This window comes from Equus quagga, chromosome 21, assembly GCF_021613505.1.
Source record: "Equus quagga isolate Etosha38 chromosome 21, UCLA_HA_Equagga_1.0, whole genome shotgun sequence".
NCBI classification, from domain to species: domain Eukaryota; kingdom Metazoa; phylum Chordata; class Mammalia; order Perissodactyla; family Equidae; genus Equus; species Equus quagga.
The window spans coordinates 18804954-18817237 of NC_060287.1; the positions used below are offsets into that span (position 1 = coordinate 18804954).

At 36.7% G+C, this 12284-nt stretch overlaps 1 protein-coding gene across 1 annotated transcript in view; it reads left to right on the forward strand.

Moving 5' to 3' along the window:
• NCAM2 (neural cell adhesion molecule 2) overlaps positions 1 to 12284 on the forward strand; it is a 480413-nt gene that overhangs the window by 269835 nt on the left and 198294 nt on the right. The window contains exons 5-7 of the mRNA XM_046648333.1: positions 700 to 906; positions 3336 to 3479; positions 10044 to 10181. Of these exons, the coding sequence (XP_046504289.1) occupies positions 700 to 906; positions 3336 to 3479; positions 10044 to 10181 (489 nt within the window). The remainder of the gene's footprint in view (positions 1 to 699; positions 907 to 3335; positions 3480 to 10043; positions 10182 to 12284) is intronic.

Genomic DNA, 12284 nt, shown 5'->3' on the forward strand with positions numbered 1-12284 from the left:
GTAATTGCCTAGCAGTATAAGTATCATTTCAATGCATTCTAATTATCATATGATTAAATAGTTAACAGTTTTAGATTAAAATGATGAAACTACTCATTTCAGTTGGGAAAAGAGATTAGTGCTCCATTTTAAAAATAGTCATTGGCCTTATCCATACAAGTTGAACAACTTAGGAAATTAATTCGAAATTCACTATTATCAAAAGCCAAAGTATTTTTTATAAGATTTACATTTTTATGAGCTCTGCTTTATCAGGGAAAAACTGGTATCTCCCAATCATAGCAAAGAGAATTGAGCGGGCAAAATCATGTTTCTGTTCAGATATATCTATCAAGTATAATTTACGTCTGACTCAGTGGCCAATGCAATTTCATAACTTAAGTGTAGTAAGAATCCGCAGATGTCTATGGTAAAGTTTCAACTATCAGAGCTGTGTATCATGCTGTATCTTTCCTATGGAACTTTTGGATATTGCTTACTCAAATGGGATTGAATCCTCAACGTTGGATAAATAAGGATGAACATGTGTGTTAACATCTGTATTTACCTTCAATTTTGTAAGATTTTCAGATTTTCAGTCTTCTCCTATTTGCATTTTTTTCTAAATTCTTAAAAGTTGTTACATAGTAGTAAATGCCAATGCCGAAACAAACACTTGAAACAGATCTTCAAACATTTCTTCTCCATGCTTCTTTGCAGCAATTGGTGAACCTGAGAGTATAGATTGGTATAATCCTCAAGGAGAGAAGATCATTTCAACACAGAGGGTAGTGGTGCAGAAGGAAGGTGTTAGGTCACGATTAACCATCTACAATGCAAATATAGAAGATGCAGGGATATATCGTTGTCAAGCAACAGATGCCAAAGGACAGACACAGGAAGCCACAGTTGTTTTGGAAATTTACCGTAAGTCATGTATTTATAAGGTTTAGTTGATTGAAACTGAAGTCTTACAAAGATTCAAACAAAATAAAATGTAATTAACAGTAAGATCAAACGCTGATTAAGAACTATGTGCTAGGCAATGTTTCAAGACAGTTACAGATGTTGTCTTACAGTGATGTGTTGCTTGATGAAGGGGATTTGTTCTGAGAAATGTGTCATGAGGCAATTTCGTAGTTGTGTGTATTTGCACACACTTCGTAGAGTGTACTTACACAAATCTAGATGATATAGCCTACAACTCACCTAGGCATTATGGTACTAATCTTATGGGACTACTGTTGTATTTGTGGTCTGTCGTTGACCAAAAGTCTTCATACAGTGCGTGACTATATTTATATATTACCATACTGTATCATTAAAATCAAATAGATAATAGGTAATAGTTATAAACCTGGAGATGGAGCCAGTTCCATTGGTTAAATGATATAGATAAAAATGTTTTAATTTTCACAGGCCATTAAGAATCTGTTGGGTAAATAGAAAACAGTAGTTTATTTAATGGTATGAAATTTATTGGGTGTACTTTTTCACTATAAAATAAAAAGTCATGATAAGAACAAGTGAAATTACTATTTGATAACAGTGACCAGTCTGTAAGGAGAATTCGGGAAGGGTCAGTGAACAGGAGTAGACAGAGAAAAAGCTGAAAACTCATCTAGTGGAGAATACCATCCAGCCGGATTCTTCACCACCAGTCGTTTTCATTAACGAGCTTTTCCACACATATGCTTCATCATATGACTTGAGATTGATTGCTTCCTACATTCCCTTCCCCTTCTCCCATTTAGGAATTATTAACCTGTTTAGGAACAGTGTTTGGGAAGCCTATTGACTCCGGGTGTGAAACCAGGCTCTATCACTTACTTTCATGGCCTCAAGCACTCGCCTGACCTTTCTGTCTTCTGTTTCTTCATCTATAAAATGAGTATAATAGTAATACCTACCTCATACATACAGTTGTTTTGAGGACTATCTTAATTAATATTGCATGAGCTGCTTAGAACAATGCCTTACAATTAATATGTGGTGGTTACCAGTTCTACCAGTGTAAAATTATAACTTTTTAAAGAATACTAGCTCATAAGGCATTTCTTTCTTATAGCTTTGTTTTTTATTATTCTAGAAATAAGATATGAAAAAAAAAAGCCAAAGCATTTCCACAGTATGACTTCCTCTTTGATGACCAGGGCAATTTGTTGGCACATTTTTGCCCTCATTTTTCCTGCTTTGGCTTCTCCCCCCCATTAGTTTCTAAGATCCTCAAGGAAAGACATTTTCCCTATTTATGTGACCTTTACTGTGCCTATTTCCTAAATAGAAAAAAATTAAATTGAAATAGTCATTTCATAGACATAATATTTGGAAAATTTTTTCTTTTGAGGAAGATTAGCCCTGAGCTAACATCCGCCACCAATCCTCCTCTTTTTGCTGAAGAAGGGTAGCCCTGAGCTAACATCTGTGCCCACCTTCCTCTATTTTATATGTGGGACACCTGCCTCAGTATGGCTTGGTAAGCAATGAGTAGGTCCGCGCTTGGGATCCAAACTGGTGAACCCCTGGCCTCCGAAGCAGAGCACACCAACTTAACCACTACGCCACCAGGACAGCTCGGGAAAGATTTTTTATGACTTTAAATGATGCAAAGGAAGATCCCTGATGTTTATTGGTGAAAGTAAAGAAATAATATTTTTTGGCAAAAACAACAAATTACATTTAAAAACTTTCTCAAGTATAAATATCCATGTTTATTCATTTGTTCAACACACTTACTGAGTGTCTACTACATGGCAGACAATATTCTAAGTCCTAGAGACTCAGTAGTGACTGAAACAAAAGTCACTGGCCACTTGATGCATATATTTTAGTGAGCAAAGACAGATAAACAATAAGTAAGCTTAAAAACATAGATGCCAGCTTTACATGTTATGTAATTCTATAGTAAGGAAATTAAATGGGGTAGAGAGATAGGGGGAATTGAAATGGGAAAGGAGATGGCTATTTTATCTATGGAGATCAGGCAGAAATGTGAAAGAATGTAAGGGAGTGCACATGCCCCAGGGTGAGAACAAAACGTGTTCAAGGAATTTTTGCAAAGACAGTCTGTCTAGAGCCCAGCGACTAGGAAGAGAGAGGAGAAATTGGATCAGAGTTGTGGGGCAGACTCCACTTCATCTAGGACCTACTATGGCATTATAAGGACTTTGGATTTTCTTCTCAATAAGGTGAGAAGTTATCTGGTAGAGGAATTAGATGATTTAGTTTAAGATGTTGAAGGATCTAGATTTCACTGATTATTTTATTATAGCGTCAATCAACACAGATTCTGGAATACGTTATTGGACGAAAGAAGTAATAATACTTTTACGGTCTGTTTTACTTTCTTGGTACAGAAAAACTCACCTTCAGAGAAGTGGTATCTCCTCAAGAGTTCAAACAAGGAGAGAATGCAGAAGTGGTTTGCCGCGTTAGCAGTTCACCTGCGCCTGTTGTCAGCTGGTTGTATCATAATGAGGAAGTCACCGCTATTTCCGACAGTTAGTATTTTGGTAACTCCCTAAGTTATATGTTCTAATAATATTGCAATTTTTTAAAAGACTAAATCTACCTGACTGAATATAGAAATTAGATTTTTGGACCCTTAGCATCAAACAACTACTTTGAGAACCTTAAAGCTCTAAACTAGGAATTGGGAAACTAAGGCCCTCGGGCCAAATTCAGCCCCTCTGCTGATTTGTAAATTGTTGTGAGAATACAGCCAAGCCCAGTTGTGACATATTGTCTATGGCTGCTTTGGGGACAGGGTTAAGCAGCAGTGACACAGATGGTTTGGCCTACAAAGCCTGCAATAGCTATTATCTGGAGATTTACAGAAAAAGTTTGCTGATCCCTGCTCTGTTCAAGAAAATATTTCATACAAACAGTGCAAGGATACTAAGTAAATAAAGGAATCAATCCGGATGCATTCAAATTTTACATATTATAATTCAGACATGAACCCATGGGCCAACTATATGTAAACTTAAAATAATATCTATATGAATCCTGTTTATTATTCTGGCACTGTTCTTTCAAAGAGAGCTACATGTTCTAAATATTATGGTAAGATGCATATCAGTAATAGACAGAAAAGTACATTCATTCAAATTGTCTTCAAGATTTTGATTCAGACTGAGCTAAAATTCTGGAATAATATGACATCTGAAATCGAAAGCATAATTTGCTTACATTATGCTACTTTGCCTTTGTGCATTGGGAGCATTTTGAATTTAGAATATTTTTCAATGCACCTGCATTGCAGAGGTACAAAATAATTGAATCATTTTGAATACTTTCCATCTTGGATGATTCCATTTTGTGTTTCTAAGAGATGAAACTTCTGCAGATTAAAGGAGAGACAGCAGAGTATCTATTTTTTAACATGTACAGAGAATGTATCATAATGTTTAATAGTCCTTTTTTAATTGTGAGAGTTTTAGCCTAGGCATTTTCAATGCTTGTCAGTTATTGATTAAAACTCTTTTTCTGTTATAATAAGTTAATGAGAAATAATACTTTATTTCCTAGTTTAGAATAACTGCTTTAGATTTTATTAACAAATTGCATGAGTAAATTATGCAATGTATTTTCAGCTTTTTTCTCCTCAATGATGAAGAAAAGGCAGTTCTTTTATAGCAATTAAATGACAACGTCTAAACATTTTCAGATTGCCTAATCTTAGGTTTTAAGTGTACGTCTGGTTTATTGTAAACCTTAATTACAAGGAGGTTTTGAAATGAATTATATTTTTTAAAAGATGCATAGCACAAAAGCCTCAAAGCAAAGATTGGTGGTCAAGTATAGGGGTGACAGAGGAGAGATGCTTCTATGCTATAGCCTACAGACTTTTTACCTGTATCCCAGGATGGAACAATGCAAAGCTGAATTCCATTGTCCTTCTACTCCTTTCCTTGGCCCTGAAGCTTTGAACGACTTTTCTAACTGTTGAGTACCTAATTCAGATTCTTCATTTGTAAACAGTGGATTATTATATCCATTTTAAACAATGGTTGTGAGTTTTAAGTAAAATATTAAACATATAATAAGTATTTGTTAAGTGAATGAATTTTGGCTATATATATCAGGTTCTCAATAAATGAGATTAATTTTCTTGTTCCTTCTCACTGAGTCTTTTAAATCTTGAGAATCAGTTTTACCAAAATTCTATGTGTTCAGGTTATATCTAGAACCAGAAAACCCAATGGAGTGGAAGTGACTAGACTAGAGTTAAACTTGAAATGTAACACTGAGTTACATGGCAGACAAAAAAAAAAAAAAGCACATAATTCTTTTTCTACTCTGAGATATAAAGGTTTTGGGTGAATTGGGAGGAAGGACAAACTTTTCTAACCCTTGAATGTTGGAGGAACTTGCCACATAGTTCATTATCAAAGAATTTGTATGTTCATAATGGATTTACAAGAAGTAATATGCTTCACCTGATTATAACTTAGCTAGTCCCTTGATTAAAACTAATGGAATAAAATTAGGTTTATAACTATGAAGAGAGTATATGTAGGGATTTCGAATAGTGTAGTGTGTACAGGTAACTTTCTGAAGCTTTAATTTGGTGTGAGAGTAAAGTATAGAAGCTCCAGATAAAACAATGAAGACCTGGAAAGGTATACCTTTTTTGTTTTGTTTTGTTTTGGTGAAGAAGATTTTCCCTGAGCTAACACCTGTTGCCAATCTGCCTCTCAGTGTTTGAGGAAGATTGTCCTTGTTCTAATATCTGTGCCAATCTTCCTCTATTTTGTATGTGGGATGCCACCACAGCATGGCTTGATAAGAGCAGTGTGTAGGTCCATGCCTGGGATCAAAACCTGTGAACTCCGGGCTGCTGAAGCAGAATGTACAAATTTAACCACTATGCCACTGGGCCAGCCCCAGAAATGTCCATCTTATTAGCCATGCTTTTGGTAGCAGCTATGTGGCAGATATTCAGAATTAAAATTCTCACAGAATATTTGAAGCAGAGGTTCTCCATGTTGTTTGTTGAAAGGACATCCATATGCTAAAGAAACTCAAGCATTTAGGGAGTACAGATGACATTATGTTATAAAAGTTGAATATCCTGACTTTTAGTGTCACTCTGTTGGAGGATATGCTATTGCAGATGCCCATTCAACCTCAGCCAGTTTGAAACTTATCTATGAAACTTCCCAAACGCTTTGATCACTGCCTAATGAAGTACCCTTTAGCATGAAAAACTATACGTGAAATCTTGTTCAATAAAATTTGTACGTAATCTACTTCCAATATAAAAATTCCTTCAACAGTTGTTGAACACCTGGTATATGCCATCTAGTATGCTAAATGGTGGTTAATCATGGTTAACAAGATAAAAAAGTTCGCTGCCTTCAAAATACTAATAATCTAGTGGAAAAGATAAATAGATCAGTGAAGACAAGCTATGATGAGGTCTATGAAAAGGAAAGTTCAGTGATAGAGGATTATAAAGGAAGAACCCCTATGGTAAAGGAGGGTGTCCAGGATGCCTGCTGAAGAGAGAAGTGACTTTTAAATATGAAAAAGGATTAGCCAGGCAAAGAATTTTGGGGACTTTTCAGGAGGCAAGATCATCATATACAGTGGCCCAGAGGTTAAAGACAGCATGAATAGCACTTTCTAGAAACTGGAATAAGTTCTTTCTAATTAGAATTTGTGAATAAGAACAACTATAAGAATACTTATACTAATAGGTAAATATCACTAGGATTTGTTAATAAAAGACTAATAAGAAAGCAAGCTAGAAAGGAAGGTTGAGCCAACTCAAGACAGCCTTGACATCTCTACTAAGTAGTTTGGAATTTATCCAAAGGGGATGTCACTCAGGGATTTTATTCAAGGCAATGGCATGACCTGATATGTGTTGGAGAAGGATATTAGTGCTTCAGTGAGGAGATTGATGGGAGTCAAAGCAAAACTCCAGGCACTGAGAACTGTTCAAAACTTAATGAAATAATCACTGAGGGAGAAGGAGATTTAGACTTAGTAATGATAAAAGGAGAAGTGATAGGATGCGGGATGTGATTGGATATGCAGACCAAGGGAGATGGAGAAGTCAAGGATGACTCAAGGAATTAAAATTGGGCGAATAGTTCCAAGACTTGTAGAATTTACCTTGGGCAGCTAGCTCAATGTGAAGACACATGAAGACAGAACTGCTGAGTACCATATGAGAAACTTCAGGTGGAGACAGTGAGCTAAATTTTAAGCATGCTGAGATGGAAGTACTTACAACTCTTCTCAGTAGGTACATCTGGTAGACTGTTAAACAGTTCTGGAATTCACAGAACACTCTGATCTGAAGAAAAACTATGAGTCTCAAAATACAGATGGCAATTGAAGCAGTGAGAGTGGATGAGACAAACCATCAGTGGCTGTGGAATGAGAAGAAAAGAGAATTTAGAACACAATCTGCTTAAAGAAGCATAAAGGAGATACCTTATTGAGTATTATCTGATTTCATTCATTTTTCTTCCTGTAATAATGAAAATTTGGGCTTCTTTATATCAGAGAAACAGAGAATCTCCAATAGTTCTGATATCCACTGTTATGTGTGATTGATTGAAGCAGTAGTATTTCAACTACTTTCTGGAAACACATATCATTGATGTATGTTGGTTTGATAGTTTACGAACACCATTCCATGGACTTTATACACATATTTAGGAATTAACAAGAAATTTTCATGTAATTTGTTTTCAGTATGGAGAAATTTTTGTATACTTAAACATATATAATAGTGTGAATTTAAGTTTAGCAGGAAATTACTATTTTCCTAATGTTCTAATAGTTTTCTCTCAGACAGTAGAAATGATATGTTAGGATGGCCATTTCAAACTAAAATTTTGCAATTAGAAGAAACACTGATTCATTCCCATCAAAAATATGTGTTATGTAAATTCTGTTCTTTCTCTTTTTATATTAAGCATTGCCTTCCTGGTTAAAACAATGCTTCCCCTTGCTATTTTTTTTTTCATATTTAAATTATAACCATTAAAGAACATTATAGTTAAAGAATGTTACATATTTTAGCAAGTTAGAAAATATAAAATTGCAATGATCTAGGTCTGATTAGATACATCACTCTCTAAATTTGAACTTTTTTCTTTCTAATTGCTTCTCATTCTGATTTCCAACCACACATTTGAATAGAGAATCTTTTAATTGACTTTGAAACATTATGAATTTTTAGGTTTTAGGAGTTCTAAGTTACTCCGACTTCTTGTGAATTATACTTTAAAATTTCTTGCAGATTGCTTTTATTTCTCTCCAATCTTTGGTGAGAAAATTTACCAGGGGAAAGCATCCATATAAACATTTTTGTCTCTCTTCTCAAGGTCAAGCTATGGAAGAAATAAACATTATGGGAAAGTTTATACCTCCTGGGCTGAAAATCATGTGTCTGTAGCTTTATAACCAATATTTTCTCTCTGAGGGAGCCTCTAAATCTGCATGTTACCACTCTATTAACTTTTCTCTTGCTTACTTGTTTTAATGACCTCCTGTAGGCTGATCATTCCCCTATTTGAATTTCTAGCCCAAACTTCTCCCCTTGCTATGGCAAATGAATCTCAATCTGAATTGAACCCCAACCTGCCTAATATCATAGCAGTTTATTTCTCACCCATGCAAAGTCCAATTGGCAGCAGGGATAGAGGCAGGATTCTACCCTTCACATCCATTCAGTGATCCAGGCTGAGGGAAGCTCTACCTTTTTCTCATGTGACTTCCATGTCTGCCATAACCTTCTATCAAGCCAGCAGAAAGGGGCAAGGACAGCACACAATGGAACAGGTCCAAAAAGTAACCTTTAATGGTATAATGATGAATATCCCAGAGGTGGGCACCTTAAAATAATGGCATTCATACTTTACCAAAAGGCCCAAGGGAGTCAAAGATATGTCTCTTATTCACCAAAGTATCTCAAATATAGTACGTGGCAAATAGATGATGTTCCATGATATCCATGGATGCGTTAATTAATGAAATTTAGGGTATTGCCTTTACAACATGTTTCAAAATAAGACTAGAAGTCAGAACATTCTTTAGTTGATAAGAAGAGAAAATGTCTTAACACTGCAACAAAATTGTGATGATTAAAAACTAAGGCTAGGGCTAGCCCAGTGGCATAGTGGTTAGGTTTGCACACTCCGCTTTGGTGGCCTGGGGTTCACAGGTTTGCATCCTGGGCGTGGACCTACACACCACTCATCTAGCCATGCTGTGATGGCATCCCACATACAAAATAGAGGAAGATTGGTGCAGATGTTAGCTCAGGGACAATCTTCTTTGCCAAAAAAACCCAAAAAACCAAAAAACTCTAAGGCCAGACATTATGGAAAATACTGTCAGGCTGTGCCACTGCTTAGTCTAGACAGATCATTTTACGCAATATCTAATGCCTGCTCTATAAAAGCTTATTTTTCTATGTATGCATGTGCACACACTCACACATAAAATGGAATCTTGAAATAAAAGTAATGAAGTCTAATCTATTCATTCCTAAAATGGATTATCTTGCATTTAGAAAAAAAAAATCCTCAAATACATTCAAGATATGACCATTTCATATATCCTCTATGTGACTTGAATATTTTTATATAATTTAGCTGCTTCCTGAGGGTATGCAAAATTATTAGTTTAATTATAGTGTGGGGAAGGATATTCAATCTATTTTCTAACTGTTTTCCATACCCAAGTTGCTGCTTATTTGCAGTCAAAATGTTTTCGTGTCTGCAATATCTAATCTCTCTGCATTGTTCTTTTGTGTATCATTTCTGCATTCAAAGTACCAAGGGGAAAATAATAGCCTAACCATTTTATGTGGAAATAAAGTCTTGAATGTATTTTAGAAAAAAGGTGTAGCAAGGCAGTATGGAGTGGAAAAATTGAAGTCGTGAAATTACATTTTACTTTCAAATTTGAATTTGTTTGTTGATGAAAAGTTTGATAGTGTCAGACTAGTGCCATATTTTAACACTTAGCAATTTAGAACACACCGGACTCTGCCTTCTATTACTGATATCGTTTCCTCCCCTTTGCTTCCTTTTCAGATCGGTTTGCTATGTTAGCCAACAATAATCTGCAGATTCTCAGCATCAATAAAAGCGATGAAGGTATATACAGGTGTGAAGGAAGAGTGGAGGCTAGGGGAGAAATTGACTTCCGTGATATCATCGTCATTGTCAATGGTAAGCAGGGAATTATTTGTACATATTTTGTTTCATTTCAGCAATATGTTTATTAAAAGGGCAACCACGTAAACTCAGCACTCACTTCCCTAATAAACCTCTTCCACGCCTGGAGGAAACCTCCCCATCTCTATGACAGCATCTGTTACATTGTATTTTAGCCTCAAGGGTAGGATCCATGACTTATTTAACATTGTCAGCCTGTTTCTCAAAGAGTCTTTGAAGGAGCCCTTGCCTTCTGCTGACTCTGTAGTTGTTGAAAGAATGCCAAATGAAATATAGTTAAGTATCATATTAGATTCTACTTTTAAATTGCAAGAATTACGTGTTGCTTAAACTAATCTGTTTGACAGTTTCCAGATTTTCTTAAATTCAATAATTGAATCCATAAGATTACCCTCTCCAATATTAAGGGACATTAATAATGAAGTTTCTGGCATCATGACGTGTCTTCCTCCAAACTTGGCTTCTCCTGCTATGTTTCCTGCTTGTGTTAAAGTGACAGTCTCTGAGGCCTGAAGATATATGAATGTTATCTTAGTTGTCTCCATTTTGGTAATCTAATGTGTTATCAAGATGGGCTCATTTGGTGTTCTGATCACCAGTTCCAGTGTGTATGTTTGGGGGTGGGGGTGGTTCCCCACACCAACAAGCAATGCTGAGGACCCAGCTGGGTCACCTAGGATTCAACTCAATTCTGGTTTTATTAACTGGCAATAGCATCAGAAACCACAGTCGTCCCCCTATTTCAGAACACACTTGCAAGCCTAGGTTGTCACCTGTGCTTCTGATCACTGGCTATATATCAGAGGTTCCCAGAGTCCCCTTTTCAGGTTCATTTAATTTGCTACAGCAGCTCACAGAACTCAGAGAAACATTTTACTTACTAGATTACTGGTTTATAATAAAAGGATATAATTTCAAAACAGCCAGATGGAAGAGATGCATAGGCCAAGATATGGGGAGCTTTCAGGTTCTCTCCAGCTCTATACTCTCCTCCCATCTCCACAAGTTCACCAACCCAGAAGCTCCCTAACCTCCTCCTTTCGGGTTTTAATGAAGGCTTCATTCCAAAGGCATGATTGCTTAAATCATTGGCCAAGGGCAATTGATTCAGCCTCCAACCCCTCACCCTTCTCCCCTCCCTGGATTGGGGGAAGGGTACTGAGCATTCCATCCCTCCAGTCATGTTGGTTCCCCTGGCAACCAGCCCCATCTTTAGGTTATCTAAGGGCATTCAAAAAATCACCTCATTTACATAACAAAAGCCACCTTTTTACTCTTATCACTTGTGAAATTCCAAAGCTTTTAGGAGCTCTGTGCCAGAAACAGGGACTAGGACCGAATATATGTTTCTTATTATAAATCACAATATCACATGTGCCCATTATATTTTCTCAACATCTTTCAAATGTACTCTTTTCTCTATCATCATGCCTTCCATAAGAGTGCTGCTTGGGGGGGCCGGCCCCGAGCCCAGTGGTTAAGTCCATGCACTCTGCTTTGGCAATCCAGGGTTTCACAGGTTTGAATCCTGGGCAGGAAGATGGCACCACTCATCAACCCATGCTGTGGCAGCATCCCACATAGCACAACTAGAAGATGCAACTATGTACTGGGGAGCTTTGGGGAGAAGAAGAAAAAGAAAAAAGTAGATCGGCAATAGGTGTTAGCTCAGGTGCCAATCTTTCAGTCTTTAAGGCAAAGCAAAAACAAAAAGAGTGCTGCCTTCATTACTGCACAAGGAGCACGATCTGCTCCCCGTGATACAAAAGCCAATCGTCAAGAGGCAAGATGGTGGCAGAGAAAGGGCATTTTATTACATCTTGCTAGCAAGAGGTAAGATGGCTGACAAATGTCCAAAAGAACCATTGTAAGGGGGCACAGAAACTTGAAGCTCTTATATAGGCCAGTGGGTTATAGGGGAGGGGTTAGGAATGTTGACATTCTGGTGTCACAGGCTGGGAGTTGCCACACCAGATCTTTCAGTTGTCCTTGATGATGGCTATCAGCATAGACTCTCTGTTTGGGGGTCATCATATTCCTAAGGAACTCAAAAGAATGAAGTTATCATCTTATGGCAGCTGGAGGTATATGCACTAG